This window comes from Chionomys nivalis, chromosome 5, assembly GCF_950005125.1.
Source record: "Chionomys nivalis chromosome 5, mChiNiv1.1, whole genome shotgun sequence".
In the NCBI taxonomy this organism is placed as follows: domain Eukaryota; kingdom Metazoa; phylum Chordata; class Mammalia; order Rodentia; family Cricetidae; genus Chionomys; species Chionomys nivalis.
In genome coordinates, this window is record NC_080090.1 from 29,105,217 (window position 1) to 29,128,555 (window position 23,339).

At 44.3% G+C, this 23,339-nt stretch overlaps 1 protein-coding gene across 4 annotated transcripts in view; it reads right to left on the bottom strand.

Moving 5' to 3' along the window:
* The window catches only part of Il17rd (interleukin 17 receptor D), a 67,512-nt gene that overhangs the window by 21,717 nt on the left and 22,456 nt on the right, over positions 1-23,339 (bottom strand). For 3 of the 4 annotated variants that reach the window (XM_057770864.1, XM_057770863.1, XM_057770865.1), the window contains exon 2: positions 2,251-2,308. The exons of the other annotated variant lie outside the window; for it this stretch is intronic. In XM_057770864.1, coding sequence (XP_057626847.1) covers positions 2,251-2,308 — 58 coding nt within the window. The remainder of the gene's footprint in view (positions 1-2,250; positions 2,309-23,339) is intronic. 4 annotated transcript variants of the gene reach the window in all.

Here is a 23,339-nt window from a genome sequence, read left to right on the forward strand (position 1 = left end):
AACTTAAGAGACCCTCCACACACATTATGGTAGACACCCTTGCTGAGAGACCTGTTTGCTGGCTTCCCAATTGCCTCATCTCCATTTCTTTCTTATGATTCAACTTGGATCCCTCTTCTGTACTTCTGCAAAGATCCTTCACATCATCTACCTGCACCCAGAGGAGCAAGGACATTTCCTGGGTGAGAGACTCCGGGACGGTTCTAAGGAGCTTAGACAGTCGCTGCATTTCTCCCCCTTGCGAGCTGTGCTCATGTCCATGTTTATAACAAAACACGTTTGTTGGAGGCACTTGAAAACACGAAGGGATAAAGAACAATGCAAAAGTCATTCTGGGCTGGAGAGATGGCTCAGTGGTTAAGAGCACTAGCTGCTCTTTCCAGAGGTCATGAGTTCAATTCCCAGCAACCACATGGTGGCTCACAACCATCTGTAACGAGATCTGGCGCCCTCTTCTGGCGTGTGGGCATACATGGAGGCAGAATGTTGTATACACAATAAATAAATAGTCATCCACGCTCTCGCCACACCCAGGTAACGCAGTGGATTCCAAAGGGTGCCTCCCGAGCCTTTCGGCTTAATCATCTTCTTCCTCCTCCTTACTGAAATACAACTGTGCGCTAGCTACACACCCAACTTTTCAGACTCTAGTTTCTGCAATACCTACATGCGCCTTTCTTGCCTAACCACATCAGGTATGATCCCCTTCTTACACTTCAAGTCTTAAAAAAGTTTGACTTGTATGTCAATATTACTTAGTTCTAAATTCTACTTGGCCTAAAACATGACTCTTGGGCTAGAGGGGAAGCTTCGCGGCTAAACTGCTGGCTCTACAAGGACTCGGACTGGAAATCAGACCAGGTGGGCACGGCGGCTCCACCGCAATCCCAGCCTTGGGAAGCAGAGACAGGGGATCCCCAGACCAAGGAGGCCATGAGACTGAACACAGCAGCAAGCTCTGGGATTGACTGAGATCCGGCTTCAGTGAATACAGTGGAAGGGTAATCTACAATGCCTGACATCAACTTCCAGTCTCCATGCACACAATCAACCACATGCGCACACGCGCGCGCACACACATACACACACACATGCATCTTCACCCATGTGGACCCACACACATGCAATCATGCATACAGGTATACACACTGTAGGCCCATATTTCTATATGGTATGGCACCAAGCTATCAAACCATAGGCCACACCTGAGAAAGGTCACATAAACTTCCAGACAGACTGTCACTAACCTAACAAAAGGTCAGGATGTAGTTTTGCTCCTTTCTTTCTAATTTGGAGGATGCCTGATGGAGATGTTAATTCGAGCCTAGTGACAGCTAGCATACACAGCAGATAGGTAGATGCTGACGTGACAAAAAGCCATTCACCTGGTTACCTAGGAGACAGAATGCTAATGTCTTTCCCCTAAGTTAAGTTTTGGTATAAAGACTGGAGAATAAACAAAAAGAAATTTTTCAGAATGTGAACTCAGGATATCATGAGGGATCTCTGAGAATCTCCCTCCTGATGAAACCATGTGAGTCACGTCTTTATTCCCGAGCCTCCACGCCAGTGCAGAGAGAGATAGTTTATGTTGGGGTCTGGTAGAGAAATAATTTATGGTCGGGGCTCACACCAGACATGAAAATGGAAAAAAGGAAAGAGATAATATGCAAAGTAATGCATGCTCCCTGAGTACAGAAGGGAACTACAGAATAGACCTGGGGTTGACAACTAATTCAACATCCATATTGTACAAAGTCAAAAACTTCTTAGAACTTCTGGCTAGTCTTAGGAACCACATCTGGCTATACCCAGTGGGAATTCTACAAGACCACAAGGAGTTGGAATTAAGAAACCAGTGGCCCCTTCAGACCAGAGAGGCTGTCCAGTTTGCCAGGTTCCATCCTTGCCTCCAGGCCTACACTTGGGTAAATTCACTCCATTCCCTGGTGGGGACATACTGACATCTGCATTTGTTCTTAAAGACAAGGCTGTGTCCTAAGGGCAAGTCTTCACAGCAGAACTTCTGAAAAGCATGGAAGATACTTGACCTGTTTGTTGTTCAAGCTCCCAAATACTTCAGGGGCTAAACAGAAACTGAGTTGCTGTGACTGTTGACAAACCCAAACAGGTTCAGGAAACTCCTAATCCCAGGATCTGCGGTATCTTTGATGAAGCACGAGTGTGTGAACTCCGGATTTCTGAACGAAATTGCCTGACTTCTTCTCTGCGGTCAGGCCAGTTACTTACTGTCATATTTGAAGGTGATGTTGTACAGCCCACTGCTTCTGCTGGCCAGCCCCACTCCCTGTGGGAAAACAAGAACATGATGCAGAGTGAAGCCAACTTACTTTCCCAGCATCTAAATGAGCAAAGCACTGCAGAGGCCCAGGCTCATGCCAGTCCTACAGATCAGCTCCTCCTTGCACCGTTCCATGACCCAACCACCCCCACTCCAAACACCCTCCAGTCCAAGGGATTCCTACCCACTAGGGATCTTGGGCACTCTTTCCCCTAAGACAACAGAAACAGACTGGTCCATGCTTGGGGGTTAGGTAATTCATTAGCAGTAAAATTGAATAGAGACCAGGGCTGCCAGATGGAGCCCTTCCAATTGGATCCTGATTGGTTAAAAAAAACTCAGCTAGCAGACAGCTCTAGTAAGGCAAGACAGATAGGCAATTCTTCAAGTCTACGGAAACCAGTTCTCATTCCAAGACTGGAAATGAATATGGGAATAAGCCATTACTTTTAATGAGACAATTCTTCACTGTCTCCATATTTGTGCTGGGAATACACAGGGTTGGTCATAAAAGAAGCAAACTTTAAAACTTCAAACTCTTAACTCTTGGTGATGTGGCCATGAGCCATCTGCAGCCTTAGTAGTAGGGTAACAACTCCACCAGACTTGCCACCCTAAATAAGGCAGCGATAGAGGGAGCTCCAGATCCTTCCATTGACCCTGCTTCTTCCTAAGCCCAAAGCTGCTCCTCCTACAAAAGGGCTGCTCTAGGTCAGCCGGCCAGGTCTACCGACTCTGTTTAAATATTTCTTGAGTAATCTGCAAATATGCCACTCGGTATTAATTGGGGAATTCTCCAAAATAAGTTGATTCTGAAGTGCTACATGATGGGAAACTATTTTAACCACACGGCTGAAGTTTCCACTTAACAAGGAGGATGTCGGGGAAAACCACGTGCTAGCAGCCTGGTGTTTAACGGGCAAGTGTTAGGCTGAGACCCAACGAGAACACTCCTGATGGGGCCCAAGAGTGCAGGCCACAACGCCATCACTTCCATATGCTCCAGGCATGTTCACGCTGCTTCTCCTAAAACCAGGCATGGCCACTGAAACTGTGTCCCTGAGCTCAGATACACATAGAAAATCACAGCAGTGCAGAACGAGGCGAGCGGGCACACGGACACCAAAGTGAGGGATAAGCAAGCAACAACACAAAACCTAAGTCAACTAGCTGCAGCCAGCAGTCCCTGAGGCTCCTCTTCCTGGCTCCCTTCTTTCTCCAGCTTCCTTTTCCAACCCTTCTTTGCATATGGTGAGACTGCAGAACTCATCGCAGGGCAGGAAACTTGGGAAATATTAAAAGTCCTTATCACCCGTTAGCACACGGTCTGTATAGACAGAAGCGGCCTGACTTCCAGAAAGCACAGACCCAAGCAACAACCAGGAAGAGGGCAAATCCGATTCCCACATGCCTTCAGGAATGTTCAAAACTGCCAACCACACCACTCCTCCCCTTACACGACCCAAGGGCATAAGCTCGCAATCCATGATGGGCCAGGCATAATTTTAGGTGCCATAGAAGGTACAACAGTCACAAACCCACTTCATGAAGACGCCTAGTGCTCATGCTTTCAGAGAAGAGTAACTGGACACAAGCAAACTGTAAATCCTTGGCCCACCAAGCACTCCCCTTTAGATGACAAAGACTGTGTGACTGAAGTAAAAGCGCCAGCGGCGGCAGAGAAATGTAGGGTGCTTCTGCAAGACAGCACCTGAATAGGGATGAATAAGGGGTAGGGTCGAAGTGTACAACAGTACGGAAGGCGCACAAATGGAGAGGCTAGCAACCAATCATAATGTTGAGGAAAACAGCGGCATCAGAAAAAGAAAACCAGGAAGGGGCCAAGATCAGTGGTTTTACCTGACAACCAAGGGACACCACTCCCCTCCACTGGGGTTGAGTCTCCTCAACTATCTGAATGGTTCGGTTTGGTTTGGATTGGTTTTGTTGTTTTATGTATGCAGTGTTCTGCCTGCGTGTATGCCCACACGCCAGAAGAGGGCACCAGATCTCATTACAGATGGTTGTGAACGACCAAGTGGTTGCTGGGAATTGAAACAGGACCTTTGGAAGAGCAGCCAGTGCTCTTACACACTGAACCAGCTCTCCAGCCCCCTTTCGTTTGTTTTAAGGAATGTGCGTAACAACTTCCTTCTGAGAGGGGGTTTGAAGAAGACCACAGATCCACTTTTCAACAAGGAAAACATCCCATTTAAGAGCAGGTGCCAAGGGGCCCTAACTAGTAACCTATCTGCGAGACTAGTGAAACCTGTGTGGCTTTTCCTCTTTACTGCTCCCCTCTCTTTTTTCCCCCCTGAATTTCTATTAAGGTATGTTTGTAACAAACATTTATTGGTGGTTGCATGGCTAATGCCTGATAAAAAGGAACCCAAAACAATGAGCTGTCTGTGCTGTTCTGTGAACATCGAAACAAGATTTCTGATACATGAGGAGTTGTCCAAGGAGGCTTAGGTGAGCTGGATCAGGACATTGAGACTTGTGTGAGGTGCCCACCTAATTACCCACTGATGATTCCAACTTGTCCTAAGGCCCCAGGGCAGTATCTAGCAACAAATCAAACCCAAACCATGACTTCAAGAGGCTCTGGCCATAAAGGTGAGCTGCAAACATGTCTGCCATCATCTACCCCATGCACCCAGTCCTTCACTGGCTCCCTGCCAGTTTACACCATTCCTAGAGTGGCCCCTAAGTGCCTAGTTACCCAGCACATTCCCCCGTAGCACGATTAATAAAAACCCAGAGGCAGATACTGAGGTTCAACCTGAAGATAAAAAAAAAAAAAAAAATACTAGAGAGCGAGTTCCTGTCCATATGTGTGCAGCACCACCCAGCTTCTATGGCTGACTAGTGAGGCTGTTCTGTGTTCTGTTCTTCAGGCAAGAGTTATTAAAACAAATAAAATATCACGTTTCCCCATTTTGTCTAAAAATGAAAAAAAAGGCTATAACTAAAATAAGAAAAGCTATCTATAGTAAGTACAATAACTATATACAGGCAATAAATACATCAACTGTGTCTAGTCCATTTGCATTGGACAAATTCAGAGAAAATATTCCATTAGCTATCGTAACTTGGTGAGGTTACCTAATTTACTTTCTATTATAAATAACTTACATTCTGCGTCAGGAAAACTATAACTTTTTTCTAGAATTAGTTAGTACTCTATATGACCATTAATATCATGGCAAAAAGTTTAAAATATATGTGTGTGTATGTATATTTTAATCTATATATCTTATACCCTAAGAAAACCTGTTAAAAATTCAATATAAAACCAAAGGATTATGAGATTAGTAGCAACAAAATAGTCCTTAAATATTTGTATGTATTCTGTCCCATACCAGGTGGCTCTTCTGACATGAGACAGAGATTTTGGATTTCACTTTAACAAGCATGGTTGGGTTTAGAGAAGGAGAGAGCCACACTCCAACTCCAAAGCCAGCTTTAATCTTTAACTGGACTGAGACTACAAAGTGATCATTTGCAGTATATGTCTGTGGAGAATAGCAGAACAAACAAATTTTATACTGCTGGAAATATGATATGCCAATAGGCTAATTCACTCTTTTGCGTGAGACTTTTTTTCTGGATGATTTTCCCTTTTTCTTTAGATGTATAATTTGTTCAGTAGTCTTCATTTTCCTTAGCTGGATACCTTTATTCTCCTGAAAAGACAGAAGCAAAACTTTTCCCAACTCTAATTTTGAAGAGATTCTCTTTACAAGTTATATCTGATCAAATGAAAAGCATGTTAGATTATAGGTTAAATGGAGATGGCTCAGGTTAGGTGCACTGGCTGCTCTTACAGAGGTCCTGAGTTCAATTCCCAACAACCACATGGTGGCTTACAACCATCTATAATGAGATCCGGTGCCCTCTTCTGGTGTGTGTGTGCAGGCATGCAGGTTAAATAAATAAGTAAATATTTTTTTTAAAAAAAATTAGATTTAGTTTAAACGGCCATGGTGCTTAATGAACTATCATCTCTTCTAATTAAGGTTCAAATCGAACCTTTAACAATTTTCATGGTATTCATAGCTTTTCTTCTCCTGTGGAAACAAAAGCAAAACCCCTTCCCCAACATAACACATGTCCTGGTTTCCATTCTGAGGTCAGTACATCTTTAAAGTATATTGACTTATTTAATTCTGTAGTGTTTTTCTACTATCCAATGTCTCTCTGCGGCTGCTGTTCCTTTCTCATTAGCATTTTAAAATTTTAAAGTTAATAAAGAGTTATGCAAACTATTTCTGGGGGTATTTATCATCCCTTTCTGTTTATTTAGCATATCCTTTAGAGTTCGATTTGATCCTTTTATAACTACCTGCCTTGTAGGCCAGCCTGGTCTGCAGAGTGAGTTCTAGGATAGGCAGCTCCAAAGGTACACAGAGAAACCCTGTCTTGAAAAACAAAAACAAATATTAAATTTGAAAAAAATTTCCCAATTGTCTTACCAAATATACCGACGATGTTGATGAAGATGTAGAGCTGATTGTTGCAGCATAAAACAGTAAAAGCCTGAATGGATTTCAAGGCAGCTACCTAGTTTGGCAGCAGCCCTATAAGGGGGTTCAGGGAGAGCCTACAACCCATAGTGGAGAGAGAGCAAGAGAGAGACAGACAGATGGACAGACGGATGGTTGACTGAAAAACCCCACAAGGAATTTTGCGGGAAAAGCATGTGTGGTGGAAGGGGGCATTGCCTGAAGACAGACCAGCCGGTCCTGTGGCATTTGGAGCCCTGTAGTAATAGGGGAGCAGGCCTGCTTTTCGTCCCGCCTGGCTCCCGCATCGCTAGCTTAGGCCCAGAAATAACAACACACAAATTGGGGGCTGGAGAGATAGCTCAGAGGTTAAGAGCATTGCCTGCTCTTCCAAAGGTCCTGAGTTCAATTCCCAGCAACCACATGGTGGCTCACAACCATCCGTAATGGGGTCTGGTGCCCTCTTCTGGCTTTCAGACATATACACAGACAGAATATTGTATACATAATAAATAAATAAATATAAAAAAAAAAAAAAAACAACAACACACAAATTATATTCATTTAAACACTGCCTGGCCCATTAGCTCTAGTCTCTTACTGGCTAACTCTCACATCTTGATTAACCCATTTCTATTAATGTGTATCGCCACTTGACTGTGGCTTACCGGCATTAGTCTAACCACTGTCTGTCTTGGGTAGGAGAAGCATGGCATCTGCCTGACTCTGCTTTCTTCCTCCCACAATTCTGTTGTCTTCCCCGCCTACCTATGTTCTGGCCTATCTGGCCAAGCAGTTTTCTTTATTAATTAACCAATGAAAGTAACAGATAAATAGAAGACCCTCCTACATCAGATCCCAGGGGCTTCTGGAGATTGGGTGGCAGCTGGAGACTATTACACAGAAGCTACAAGAGAAAAATCCCAAACTCCCTCAGAGGCTTGGGAAAAAAAGAAAAGAAAGCCTAGCCAAGTCTGAGCTGTGCCAGTGGCTTAAGAGCCACAGGCAAATGGCTTTGTGAATTTTTACGCTCAAATATCGGGTGCCAAATGTAGCATAATTAACAAGAACCAGAGACAGATATTGGGGTTCAACCTAAGGCTCAGAAAAGCAAAGCAGCCAGCCACTAGACAGCTCTTGCCTTCACGAAATCTTCAGTCTGAAAGAGAATGCGTTCCTGTGTCATCCCACCTTATAGTTCTCTCAAGTGCTGGAATTAGAGGTGTGCACCACCACTGCCTGGCCTGTATGGCTGACTAGTGTGGCTGTTTTGCATTCTGTTCTTCAGGCAAGCTTTATTTATTAAAATACAAATGAAAAATCACTACCTCCTCCTCCCAACCCCATAAAACACTGCACTTCCACTCAGGCACTCCTGCACGTGCAGAATTCCCTCTTCTTCCCATCACCCAGGTCTTGCTCATCCATAGGATAACAGACTTATCTAGTCTGGTCCTTACCACATCGTGTTCCTCACACCTCATCTGCCTGTGTGCTCACTGAAGAGGCGCAAAGTCACCACAGTTCATGCAGTTTCACTAGTGCGGCACTTCTGTGATTGTAAATGTGAAATGGAGATTTTAATTCCACAGACAAGTGGACCTCCGAAGTCCTGGAACTATTCAAGTCTAGCCATGGAGCTCAGAAATAAAAGACTCCTCCCTGGGTACCAGTTCTTATCTCACTGTAAAGACCTTTTGTTCTCTCAAGTCCTTGACTGATCTGGTAAGTTTCTCAGCGTGTGAGCAGTAGATACTCGACTGGGTGATCTTTACTCAGGCCCAAAAATGTTTTTAGCTGCTCCCCAGTCCACAGGAACCACCTTAAAAACACTGTGCCTGGCTAGCTCATGAAACAGCTGTTTCTGTTCTATTTCATGGCAGACAGAAATGAAAGTCTCCTTTAAGCATGCCCACATCCAAGGCCTAGAACCTGTGACTTATTCTACATATAACGGAAGGGACTATATAAATACAATCAGGTCTTAGCAAAAGAAATCTACAGATTCAATGCAATGCCCATCAAAATCCCAGCAAAATTCTTCACAAACCTCGAAAGAACGGTACTCAATTTCATATGGAAAAGCAAAAAACCCAGGATAGCCAAAACAATCCTGTACAATAAAAGAACTTCTGGAGGCATCACAATCCCTGACTTCAAACTTTACTACAGAGCTACAGAACTGAAAACAGCCTGGTATTGGCAGAAGAACAAACAGGAGGACCAATGGAACCGAATAGAAGACCCGGATATCAATCCACACATCTTCAAACACCTGATTTTTGACAAAGAAGCAAAAAATATAAAATGGAAAAAAGAAAGCATATTTAACAAGTGCTGCTGGCATAACTTGATATCAACATGTAGAAGAATGAAAATAGATCCATATCTCTATCATCATGCACAAAACTCAAGGCCAAATGGATCAAAGACCTCAACATAAAGTCAGCCACACTGAGCCTTACAAAAGAGAAAGTGGGAAATACACTTGAACGCATTGGCACAGGAGACCACTTCCTAAATATAACCCCAGTAGCACAGACACTGAGAGAAACAATTAATAAATGGGATCTTCTGAAACTGAAAAGCTTCTGTAAAGCAAAGGACACAGTCAACAAGACAAAACGACAGCCTACACTAATCTTACATCAGACAGAGATCTGATCTCCAAAATATACAAAGAACTCAAGAAACTGGTCATCAAAAGAACACAAAATCCAATAAAAAAAAAATGGAGTACAGACCTAAACAGAGAACTCTCAACAGAGGAATCTAAAGTGGCTGAAAGACACTTAAGGGAATGTTCAACATCCTTAGTCATCAGGGAAATGCAAATCAAAACAACTATGAGATTCCATCTTACACCTGTAAGAATGGCCAAAATCAAAAACACTGATGACAACTTATGCTGGAGATTTTGTGGGGAAAAGGGAACATTTCTGCATTGCTGGTGGGAATGCAAGCTGGAACAACCCCTTTGGATGTCAGTGTGGCGATTTCTCAGAAAATTAGGAAACAACCTTCCTCAAGACCCAATAATACCACTTTTGGGCATATATCCAAAGGATGCTAAGTCGTACCACAAGGACATGTGCTCAACTATGTTCATAGCAGCTTTGTTTGTCATAGCCAGAACCTGGAAACAACCTAGATGCCCCTCGACCAAAGAATGGATCAGAAAAAATGTGGTACATTTACACAATGGAGTACTACACAGCAGAAAAAAAAAATAACGACAGCTTGAATTTTGCAGGAAAATGGATGGAGCTAGAAAACATTATTTTGAATGAGGTAACCCAGACACAGAAAGACAATGATCACATGTACTCACTCATAGGTGGTTTTTAAACATAAAGCAAAGAAAGCCAGCCTACAAACCACAATCCCAGAGAACTTAGACAACAATGAGGACACTAAGAGAGACTTACATAGATCTAATCTACATGGGAAGTAGAAAAAGACAAGATCTCCTGAGTAAATTAGGAGCATGGGGACCTTGGAGGAGTGTTGAAGGAAGGAGGGGAGAGGCAGGGAGGAGAGCAGAGAAAAATGTAGAGCTCAATAAATATCAATAAAAAAATACAATTAGGTTCAAGGATGCTGAAATGGGGACAATGTTCTGAGTGATCCTGGTGGGCCACTGTGAAGATTCTTGGAAGAAAGAAGGGTTGGTACCAGAGAAAAGGAGACGTGATGGTGGAGGGGAGAAGGGAGGGAGACTGGCTGACTGAAGATCACTGACATACTTGACTAGACAGAAGGAGCTACTGGGCCAAAGAATGTGTGCGGTCACTAGAGGTTGGGCCAGGCAAGGAATAGATCCTCCCCTGCAGCATCCGGAAGGAGCCAGTGCTGCCAACACTTTGATTTCAGTAGCCTGAGACTCGTTTCATAATTCTGACCTCCAGAACTACAGGATGAGAAATTTGTGTTATCACATGCCATGAAGTTCAAGGTGATTTTCAGAGCAGCGACTAAAAGCTAATGAACGACACGCTGAATGAAAGAAATAGAACCAAAAGAGGAAGGGCGTGAATGTTCCTAAGCACGGTGGGAGAGAAAGTTCCTGTAGATGTGAGAGGGTGCACAGCCAGAGGCAGGGACATCTGCGAGAGTCCAGAGTGAACCTGACCCTGAGCCTGGCCGTGTGAGGAGCGGGGCAGCCAGGAGAGTAAAGGGTAGCAAAAAGGCCACTTAGCCAAAACGGCTGGGTTATACAGGGAAGGGCAGCTGGAGGAAGGGTAACCCGAGCCCTAGACTGGAGAGCTTATGCCAGCCAAACCTTGTAACAGGTAGCGACTGAGGGATGCTGGGAAAACCTGGCAGTCAAGTCCACCTCGATATGTTAAATAGTTAGGCATTTGTCCTGGGTTTGAGACATGACACATGCATGTTAAAAGTGCAGTACAGATGAACAGAATCTCAATGTAACACACACAGCATGTGCCAATGCAGTCTGGTTGCACCTCCTGTGCCCACAGCTGATCAACTCACCTAGCTGCAGTCAGGAAACACTGACCCCTCTGAGCTGGGCCTAGGATCCTGCTCTCCTAAGGATGGGCTCCTGTGGGCTTACCTGGGGCTTGTCTGGAGTTAAGAGACTGAAGTTTAGGTCTATTAGATGTATACGCCAGTCAATGTCCAGTGTGATTCCAATTACTGTGTGACCTTAGGCAGGTTTCTGAACTCCCCTGAGCTACAGAGCACAAGACAAAAGCCCTTGGGAAGGACCAGTGTGGGACTCACACTAAGTGTTCAGCGCTGCGACAGACACACAACTCGGAAATGCCCACGCAAAGGTTTCTGAGAAGACGCCTGCCTTAACAGAGATGCATGAGGGAGACAGGAAATCGGAGGCTGCCTGGCTGATCTCCTGCCTCTGCGGCCCCATCCAGTGTTGAGATTACAATGGGTGGGCACCTCATAGACTCACCCAAGCTGTAAAGGATGTGCTTTTAAAAAGAAAAGAAATTGGCCATGGTAGCACCATGTTGGGGAGGGACCCTGCCCCATGGCCACCATTTTATGTTCAGGCCTTTGCTTCCTGACATGTGGCTAGATCATGATACGGGATTTTAGCATCTTGAATTTTATTCCTTTAGAACACTGAGGAATTAGCTCCCTGCTCCCTCCTTCCCAGGGATGGTTTCTTCACCAAGCTCTCATTGGCTGCTTCCGCCCTGCTCCTACGACGGTGCACCAACCAAAGGAAACTTCACAGCAGAGCTGCAGGCACTGGGCCTGGCTTCTCCATTCCCTTTGGAATAAATTAAAAGCTACCGTTAGAACGAAGTGGGGGTGGTTAATTAAGAAAGAATGCAGTACCCCGAGGCCACAGCATCAACATTTATAGGTTTTGAATAACACACAACAAACAAGTATCTTTAATTCTCAGCTCATTAAATATCAAAATGGGGTAGTAGCTAAAACCCAGGACTGTTTCCTACGGAACAGTTTACAAAGCTGTTGGCCAGCCCTGTGAATGGTCCATAAATCACCATGGAACACCAATTGAGGTTTGTGTATGTATTTTTTGGCTTAGTCATGCGCTTATTTATTTGGGGGGGGAACCTATCTATCAAGGGCTGACTGTGTGCAAAGCCCAGGAATTTGAGAAAGATATGACATAGGAGTTTTGTTGTTGGTTTTCTGTGTTTTTTTTCTTTTTTTTGGGGGGGGGGTTTGACCTTTAACTCTTTTCCACGGCAACCTGTGCATTTTTCAGAGATGGAGTCCCCATCATGAGGCTCAGCAGAACATACTCCTTTATTTATTGGTCAGTATCCTCTGCCACCTTGCCCTGACCTGCCTGCCACCTCTGTAATCCTGTTCTGGGCGAGTTGGAGCCCAGCATAAACAGGCACACCTAGCAGTACCTACTGAAAACTAAGGCCAACTCCTGCTTTTTACTGCCCATAGCATCATCTCCACCATGGGTTTCCAGAGCGATGAGACCAAACTGAGGCCAGAAATGTACAAATGGACATCACCAACAGAGGGGGGTGCGCCACCCAGAGTGGGTCATTGGCTGTACTATGTACTAGTTCAGATGGCTTTATAAACAAAGCCAGATCCTACTCACTTCAGTGCAAACCTTTAACAAAAAAAAAACCCAGCGAAGGCAGAGAAGCCCTAGGTGACGTAAGCTAAGGAGAATGCTGGTAAGTCCAAAACACAAGGAAAATGAATCAGACACCAGCCCACGCCTGGCTCTGCTCAGAATACATTCTCTCCACACTCCTAGGAGCTATTCTCGCCTTCCATAGGTACAACCAGTTTCAGAGATGAAGGATGCCATCAGTCTGGCTTGGGGAGGCAAGCTCTCGGATGGCCAGAAGGAACACACAGTTCTAAGGGAGAACCAAGGGGTTCCCACTAGCAATTACTACATCAGTCCCCAAAGGCCTGGAGATCTTAAGTTAATCAAAGAGATTTGTGTGGGGAGGTAGGAAATCACCAGTCCAAAGCGTGGTCTGCACACCAGGCCAAAGCCGTAATCAAGATTCATCCCTGACACGCCGCTGATCAGAACACACATGTTCTCAATTTCACGCTCCCCAAAGGAGCGCTAAAGGGACAATTTTTCCTGAGCTCTAGCGGGGAACCAACACAAGCCGGTTATCATTTGTCCATCTTATCAGACGGCTTCCCTTCACCAGCCCCATCCACGCCCACCTTTCCAGAAGTCCAGTCCCTGAAGATAACAGTGTCGGGACATTTACCCAGGTGATCCTCGGACGACTCCTATCTAAGCACCGTTAGCCCCTGTGGGGCTTATGTTTAAAGTTTCCTTGCTCACTTCACTTATTACTGCTCGGATGCTGCACTTGTATAAAGTCCAGAGATGCCAGCACATACATGCGTGCGTGAGCACACACAGACAGGTAACACAGACACACCCAAGCTGCCCTTCTCCTGTGCTTTCAAAACAGAATGGAAGGCCAGCGTGGTGGGTTTACCACTATAGCCGCAGGACTTGGGAGACTGCAGAGGACTGCCACGAGTTCAGAGCCAGTCAGAGCTACAAAGAGAGATCCTGTCTCAGATAAACAAATAATAATAATAAAAAAAAAAACAAAACAAGAAGCTGGAATGATGACCTGGTGGTAAAGAGCCTTTGCTCTAGGGGACCCAATGCCCTCTTCTGGCCTCTGTGGGCACTTGTACACATGTGTGCAAAAACACACACAATCATACACATAAATAAAAATTAATTAAGATTTTTTAGAAACCAGAACAATGCTCTGCTACCTAGTTGGTTTTTAAAAAGCTCTTGGAGTTCCTTTCTCCAGCAACTTTGCTAAGGATTTGAGTTGTGTGTTCTGCGGCTGATACCAACACACACAGACTGCTGTGTCTTCCCAGTTCTGAAAACATCAAAGGCAGGCTATAAACCATGCCTCTGGGACCTGGGCTGGACCCTTTCCTCTGCTTTACACCATTTCCCCAATGAAATGAGAACCTCATGTTAAGACAGCCGACATCTTCAAGGTAAAAGGCAGGCTATCTGTAGCTAGGAATGCAGACACAGATAGAGACAAAAGATTAACCAGTTTCTGTAAACACCGGGTACAGAGAAGCAGCAAAGGACCAGCCACTGAAACACCCACCAGCAAATCAGCTAGTAGCTCATTCTCGCTTACTGTGAAAGGAACAAAGCTTCACTCTAGAAGCTCAAGAAAGTCTCTCCAAGAGGGCAAAACAGTGATTAGACAATGGTGGAATCGTAAAGCTGTAAACACGGCTGCTATGCTCAAGCCGAGAGGAAATGTTCAGCTCCAAACCTAGCTACTAATAAAAGCCTTAGGACCACACAGGGAGCGGGGTGCCTAGCTGTACCCACTTCAAACACTTTTTCTGAAGGCAGGAGGGGTCTCCAAAACTGTCACATCTGGAATTCTGCTTTTACGGCACAAATGCCTGAGAAATGGGAGACTGTGATGTTGCCATGGGAACTTGGCCTCCTCCTTCTATGCAGGTCCCTAGCATGTCCCCACACAAGCTTCCTCCAAAGGAGGTTTCTCGGATTTGGAAAGGGTGGAAGGCAGCCCGGCTCTCTTAGATTTGGTGCTAACTGAAACATTATAGGTTGTTAGAAAACAAAGTGACTGACGGCCTTTGTTAAGATGATTAAGTCTGTCTCCATGATTGTCCACGACTGAAAAACCCTAAAACATGAGTGGAAAGCAACAAGCTAAAATTATATTCCTTTTCAAAATTTATGGCTTTCTCCAGCCCCACACCAGACTCTAGATGACGGCCCTAATCATGTCCCTTCAGGGCTAACACTTCTGGTTATTAAGAGCTCTGGTGTAGTTAAGGGGACGGGTTTCTGTAACACTACAGTCTCCCACAGAAACACATACCGACTTCAGTGGGTTCCAAGTACCTACTCTAGGTCTCCCAGGAGCCCCAGATCAAAAGCCATGATTCGACAGAAAGAATCCAGAGAACCTACTTGAAGCCAGGCATCCACCTGGGTGTGTCCACTCCTAGAATGCAAACTTCCAACTGTCCCCTCTAGGGTGTTTCCTAAACCCCACGTGCACCTACGTCCATAGATGGTGAAGTCACAACTGCATGCTGGCAATGTTCCCTTCTTCTGTCATCCTTCCAGAAGCCCCCCTTCCTGGGATCTCAACTGGCTCAAAACTTCATCCCTTTTTTTTTTTTCAATTTTCGAGAAAACTTCATCTCTTAATGTGTGAGCATCCCCTCTCCCCGCCACCACCACCAATTCTAAATATAATTTCCCACAAAAAAACTAAAGCAATCCTTTCCTTTCAATATGAGTCTGCCTCTGCAAGACCTGGCCTTTCCCAGTAGATCTGTTGCAGGGGGAAGGAATCAGCCAGTTGAAAAGCAAAGCAAAATTCAGTCTGGATGGTCTCGGCCTCCCAGTTCACCACCTCGTGTTCCTGGGTGACAGTAAAAGCCTGGCCTCCAGATGGAACTATTTGCATCTAATCTCTTAGATACCACTTCCTAAAATATGCCCCTGAGAATCTGCGTCTGTGAGTGCAGGAGTCAGCCCACATGCCCCAGCCCACCCCCCAAAGAACCAGGAAGTCAGCCTCTCTGGCTCCAGGTGTTAACACTTAGAGCATCCTGCCCAGCCCCCTCCAGCTGGAGGCAGGCCTCCTGGGAGCCGGACACAGCAATTAGGCCTTTCCCCGGCTGGGCGCCTTTGAACCCTCACTAACATCATTAGTGTCTGACTTCCTGTGTACAACAGGGCCTGGGGGGAGGGGGGTGCAAATGCCGGCTGACTTGGGCAAGGCATTAGACTTCTTTTGTCAAAGACTCTCAAATGTTAACAAGCATGCGAACTAGGCTCTCCTCCCAGAGCCCTCCCTCCCTTCAACCCCTGCTCCTGCTGGGGGAATCAGCCTCACTGGAGAGAAATGGAAATAGGGAAGTCTCCAAGAGAGTAAGCCATCAGTCTCCAAGGGACCTTCAAATCTTAGTTCCTTAAAGCCTTTCTGCTGGAAACATGTGCTTGCCTAGTTCCCACAGGGGACAAGGGCTGAGCAAAGGTGACATTGCTCAGCAAGCAGCCAGAGCCCTGTTAAAAAGAGCACAAGGACACTCCATCTATATGTGCTAGGGACTGAGATGCAAGATGGTCTCAAGAAGCAAGGCAGTACAGAGTTTGTGTAATAGCCCCAGGCTCTAAGAAAAACACTGGCTTGATCTCAAAATGGAATGTAAGTTACTAAATGTCTGTAATCCAGCTATCTCTCCATCATTAAAATCCTCTCTGTCCTCCTAACAGAAAGTTTCGGCTTTTTATTTGGGGGAATGGATGTCTTTGAGATAAATAGCTGTGGTGTGCGCCCAGCCCCACATCTGCCGGAGGTTCCAGTTCCTCCTAATAGCTTAACAACAACCATGTCTACTGATTGAAACCGTGATTTTACTTTACTAACAAGATTCAAATGGAAGGGCAAATCATGGAAGTTTTGCAAGTAGGACTCTTGATTAAGGCAGCTGTTAAACTTCTAAAGTCCTGTTTGTTTCAACTCAGTAATTGGACATTTTGTCCAAGATGCCAATGGTTGATGTGTACAAAGTAGCAGTATCAAAGACAACAGTTTCTGCTGTTTCATGGGGGTAAGCACCTTCTATGGCTTTGTTTGTTTTTTGAGACAGGGTTTCTCTGTGTAACCCTTACTGTTCTGGAACTCTGTAGACCAGGTTGGTCTCCAACTCACAGATATTAGCCTGCCTCTGCCTCCTGAGTGCTGGGATTAAAGGTGCGCACCACCACTACCCAGCCCTCTGTGGCTTTTCAATCACTGATGTCAAGTCATGCCTAAATCCATTTAGTTTCACTGAAATCAAATTTAAAAATCAACCACAATGTAACTATTTCTTATTCCTTTTTTAATTTTTTAATCCTGGAAATGGAGGAAAAAATATCCATAGTATCCAGAGATGGAGAAAACAGCTGATTTTCTCCATCTTGCTAAACTGTCTTTATAAGAGAATGTTTTTTTGGGGGGGGTTGACCTATAAACTGGGCTAGGTTTTGAATATATTTTTAAATATGTGCCTAAGTACCATTATTGGGGATAACCTGAAACTCCAAAACTTCATTCTGTACAAACTCTACTGACTCTTACGCCAGCAGTGGCAAGCGGCGATCAAATGTCAAAGCACAGGCACTGGCACAGAGCGGCGAGCACCACACGATGCCAGGTCCCTCAGAACTGTATCTCAACCGGTGTTACAAATTTCAGAGTCTAAATGAATTTACCACAGGTTCTGATTTTGACTTTCTATCAACTGACTTTAAAATAGGAGGCAATCGGAAGGATAAACTCAAACACTAATGAGCCCCTCAACTTTGAGTCTCCCTGGCTCTTGGACAGAAGCCAGCAGTCTGCCCTGAAACTATAAGCAGTAAATCTAGAAACTTTTCTTCATAAGTTCCCAGTGATACCACATGGAATTCCCATTAAATCACACACATACAACCACACACACATACAACCACACACACAATGACACATCAATTAAATCATTGTAGGATAGTTAGGTCAGGAAATAACTGTGTTTGTTAAGTAACTTTTGTTTTAATTTCCCTAACAGCCAATCATTCCTTCTGAGAAGACAAAAAAAAAAAAAAAAGTATGAAGTATTGACATCCTGAATGCCTGAATGCTTTTACATTTAGATAAATGCTCCCAGGAGTGGAAGAAGCAATGCCATTCCCAGACATCAAGCTTTCCCCAACAATTCCTCTCAAGGCATCCAGAGCAGACTGCTACAGACAGGAAAGCAAATGCCAAGGCAGACGACACAGAAGGAACTGCAAGCAGAGGTTGATTCTTCCCCAATGGGGTGGTCCCAGCATTGATTTTAGTCTACAGGGCAGAGGCAGGCAAACACACACACACGCATGCACACTTAACTGTCTGGCTTATCCATGCATCTGTCTCCTTAACACAGACTTCCCAAAGAACAGGTTTACAAAAATCAAAGCACACAGCAGAAATAAATTAGAAGCCTGTAACATTTTTGTCACAAAGTTAGTGTGAAGTAGGAACCTGTCAAAAAGGATGAAAAGCAGTGCAAAGTCTTCTCTGAAAGTCCTTTTCCAAACAAGAATGGGGAGCTGGATCAAAGTGAGGCCACAGTCAGAAGAGCAGCCCTGCTCTTGGGACACAAAACCACTGCCTCTCACCAATGCTGAAGAGGAAATCCCCAGAGGTACGGCAGACCCAGGGCTTTGGGAGCAGGCTTTGGGATGGACAGACCCTGTCTGCTATTTCTCCTCTTGTCTAGGTTACTCAATACTTAGAAAAGTAACAAAAAGAACCTAAAAAGATGAAAATTAGGACCACTGGACCCCAGTCAGCTCTAAGCATTCACCAATATTTTCTATGAAAGGAAGGCATCATTATTTAGAAGTAGCTAAGCCAGGCCCACCCCTGCTCTAAAGAACATGGTATCCATAGGAAGCAGAGTCACGGGCCGGCACATGAACTATTTTGTTTTAATTTCCCTAACAGCCAATCAGTCCTTCTAAGAAGACCAAAAAAAAAAAGGTATGAAAATGAAGTACTGACATCCTGAATGCTTTTACATTTAGATAAATGCTCCCAGGAGTGGAAGAAGCAATTCCATTCCCGGGCATCAAGCTTTCCCCGCAATTCTGTCGTCTTCTGGTGTGGGTGTCCTGAGTGCCACTCTGAACGGTAACCAAATTACTATAATTTATCCTATATGTTTCTTTTAAATTACATAAATTTAAGGGATTTTATGACTAGGTGGCTGGTCTCATGTGAAGAGAGGACTGTGTAAAATTAAAAGGGAAACTGTCAAATCCAGGAAACAGGCTGACAACGTCCTCCCGCCTTCACGTAATCAGATTACGGCTTGTGGAAACCTATGCTTCCCACTCTTCCCAGAGGGTCAGAACCGGGGACAGAAAACAGTGAGTTCATTTTGTGATTAGAGCCAAGACATGTAGCCTGGGCATGGCAGCAAAGAATGGCCGGCACCTTTAACACTGACCCAGGGTAAATGCTATCACGTCAGTTCAACCTCTTCTATTCATCACTCAACAGTTCACAGCAAAGGCCCAGGCATCCATCAGCCAGATGTCTCAAGAACTTGAAGTATGCTTTTGCAGAAGGTCATTCCAAGTGAAAATAAGTACAAACACAACTCCTGCCTCCAGACTTCACAATTCATTTCGGAAAACAAAGTAAAACCTACTAACGCGATGTTACACTTTCTTGAATGAATGTGCTGAATTATACAGTGGTATGTGCGTGCGCGCATGCGCGCGCACGTTCATGTGGTGTATGCATGTGTGTGGACATCATGCAGCTCATTTATTACTCTTCACCCTATCTTTTGAGGCAGGGTCTCTCGTTGAACCCAGCACTTACTTGTTGGCCATACTGTCTGGATGTAAGCTCTGGGGATCCACGCCCACACCCACAAGGATACAGTCACTTGGGACCCTGCCAGCTTTTCTATGTGGGTAAGATGAACTCATCATGTCCCCGGCTTGCAAATCAGGCACTTCACCTTAGACTGAGACATCTCTGCGGGTCTTCTTAAGAAGGAATTTACTGGAAATTTTCCATAAAAATAAAGCAACTACAGAATTTTTTAAAAATATATTAATAATAATGCTAAAATAATATACTAAGTATATTTTAAATGTAGTATTAGAAGGCAGGAAGTCATGATAAAAGCCTCAAGGATAGATGGGCCCATGCATGAGGAATAAAAAAGGAGGTCTAAAAACAACCACTGAGCTGGGGTTGCAGGGACTGTCCAAAGGACACAGAGAACAAAACAGAATTAAGATAAAGAATACTAAATGGGTTAGAGGAAAAATAATGTCAAGATGGGTGTTTTAACTACCTTTGTGATTATATAAAAGCTGATCAAATAATTATACTGATAGATCATTTAAAGTTTTTTGTTGTTGTTGTTGTTGTTGTTTTTAAATATCCTCTCAAGCACCAGAATTAATTAAAGGCACATACCACCACACCCAGCTCCTTAGACTTCTTTTTGTTTCCTTTTGTTTTTCGAGACAGGGTTTCTCTGTAGCTTTGGAGCCTGTCCTGGAACTCACTCTGCAGACCAGACTGGCCTGGAACTCATGAGAGATTTGCCTGCTTCTGCCTTCCAAATGCTGAGATTTAAGGCATGTGCCACCACCGCCCACCTAGCTCCTGAGACTTCTTAACCCTAAGGGGTTGAGAAAATTATGGCAGCAATGAAAGGTTTCTGAACATGGCTTAACCAAAAAGTAACTCAAAATCAAATGTGTATCGAATCCTCAGGAGTTTCCAGGAGGCACCGTGGCTGCCTTGGCTATGGACACACCCCCAGCGCTCTACTTCCCACGCCATTAGAACACAGCAGGAGCAAGCAGCACAGAAACCCTTGGCTCAAACTACAGACGACTGTACATCCAAGTGCGACGTTTTTACTGTTTTTACTGCTCTTGGCTTTTTGTTTATTTTTTTAAGTCTTAATTATGGAAAACAAAGACATTTGTTGTTGTTTTTCAGAACAGGGTTTCTATCCCTGTGTATCCCTCCCTGGCTGTCCTGGAACTCAGAGATCCACCTGCCTCTGTCTGCACCACTGCTTCGGGTAGGAAGCAAGGACTTCAAAGTTTTCCTCCCGGGATAACCTTTGACTATGTGTATACTTGCCAAGCATTCTACCTACTGAACTACAACTCCAGACTCTGAGATTTAATTATTTATGTATAATTTTAAAAACACACCAATCTCATTAGCATGCAAATTCACTTTCATCTTTAATAAATGGTAAAATATATGTATACCAAAGAATTGTTTTTAAACTAAATTTCTTTATGATTATTATCTGTAAATGTTTGATTTACTTAATTTAGTTGTTTTTCTCTATTTTTAGGTGTGTATGGCATGCATGTATGTGTGCATGCTTTTCATGTGTGTTGGTGCACATGTGAGTGTGTGTGTGTGTGCACGTGCACACTGAAGCCCACAGTTGATATCAGGAATCATCCTCTATTGTTCTTTACTTTTCCTTGAGGTAAGGTCTCTCAACCGAACCTAGAGCTTTCTACCGCAGCTAGTCTTACTTGCTGGTTTGCTCTGGCCCTGTTGGAACATTCTTGGACTGGAACTACAAGTTAGCTGCTTCATTCACAGCATTTCTATGGGCTCCAAACACTGGCCCTCCTCGCTATCACAGCAAGCGGCCCAACCACTTAGCCATCCCCCAATGCTATATAAATGGGGTTAGCAAAAAATTCCCAGGCAAAAATAGATCATAAGTGTAAAAAGTTTAAGCCCTGCTTAATTCCCACGTGTTTCAAATCCATCCCCTGTTCATAATTTATGGAAAGGTAAGAGGGTGTTAGGAAGATACACACACAGACATGCACACACACACATAGACATGGGCACACACAGATGCATGTGCACACACAGATACACACACACATAGAGATGGGCACACACAGATGCGTGTGCGCACACACACACAACAGGCACGTGCACACACACACACACACAGACACAAGCACATGCCACTGGCACGGGAACAACGGACTGAAAACACTGCTGGCTCACTAGCTGGCTGCTCTGTGCAGCTGCCCTCAGAAGCTCAGAAACCCAGCAACAGAACATCCAATCTCCACGATGTAGTGAGCACAGAAACGTAGACACAATGCTCCTCAAGATCTGCTCACTGCATAAACAGTCAACATTTGAGATTTTTTTTAAAACAAAACTATCCAGAAAATGTAGAAGCAGCCAACACCTACTAGTTCTAAACTAAGCCCTGCCCCACCCCTCAGTCTAGCCCCTGGAGCCCTGGCTGCCCCTGAACTAGCAGCAATACTATCTTAGTTTCCTGAAAGCTAGGCTTACCTGAATGTCATGTCACAGCTGAACAAGATCATCTTTTGCCCAAATACTACCAAAATCAAGTGGTCTGAAAAATTAAAACAACTGAAGCAAAATATAACCATTTTTCAGAACCCAAAGACAAATACAAGCTCAAACTAGGAAATTCTCAGTATGAATCAAAGTTAATAAACTGAATTTCCATCATAAAAATGATGCATTTTTGCAAGGGGCACCAACAAAACTATTAATTTTCAAATCATCCTGCTTTGAACACTCTTCTGTTATCGTCCTCATCATAAAAAATAAATAATAAATGCATGGCCACTGTACTGACGAGGCTTAATGGATCAACCTTGACAGGACAGCCAAAATGTAGAGGGGAAATGGAAGACTGGTCACCCCCGAAATGTGGCCCATCTCTGAGATCTGCAGATCCCCTCTAGAGCTCACTGCAGGGACCCAGAACCACTGTAGGGAAAGGACTGTGTTACAAAGCAATAAATACCCCAACAGTCACTGTCTGTCGCTAACTAAATTTTGTCAGGTAACACAGAGCTATGACTCTCTGAACACATTACTATGAACCCTGTCTCAGAGGGAAAAAAAAAAAAGCTACATGTCTCCAAATGTCTCTTATAATTCTCTCGGCACCCTGATATACTAATACTGATGATTCTATCTACAGTGTTACAAAGGGGGCTTCATGGGAGAGAGTGCCAAGTCTGTGAGTGTCCTGCCCTATGGCCTTAACTTCAATAACCATAGAAATCAGAAAAAAGTCACCTCCATAGGGAGCACATAGAACCCTTGCTCCTACCATGCAAGGGAGGAAGCCGGACCATAGACTTTCAGCCTCAAAGACTCATAATGGGCAGTGTTTGGTCCTGACTCAGGGTTCTCAAACCATCATCTCATCAGAACGTGCAAGCACAGGACTTACAAACAAAGAAATTGTTTCAGTGTTCTGCTTGGTAAACTGGGAGCCAATACATTCCTTCTGGGAATTCTGGGTAAGTTCTACAAAAACAGTGACCAGATGTGCTTAAAACTGCAGTCTGTTCTCTTTTGGTGAGGAGCGGAGGGAGGAACAAAGGGCGGGAGGACATTTTATTAAAAACTGAAATAGTTATTAGATTTTCTTGGCTCACACACTAA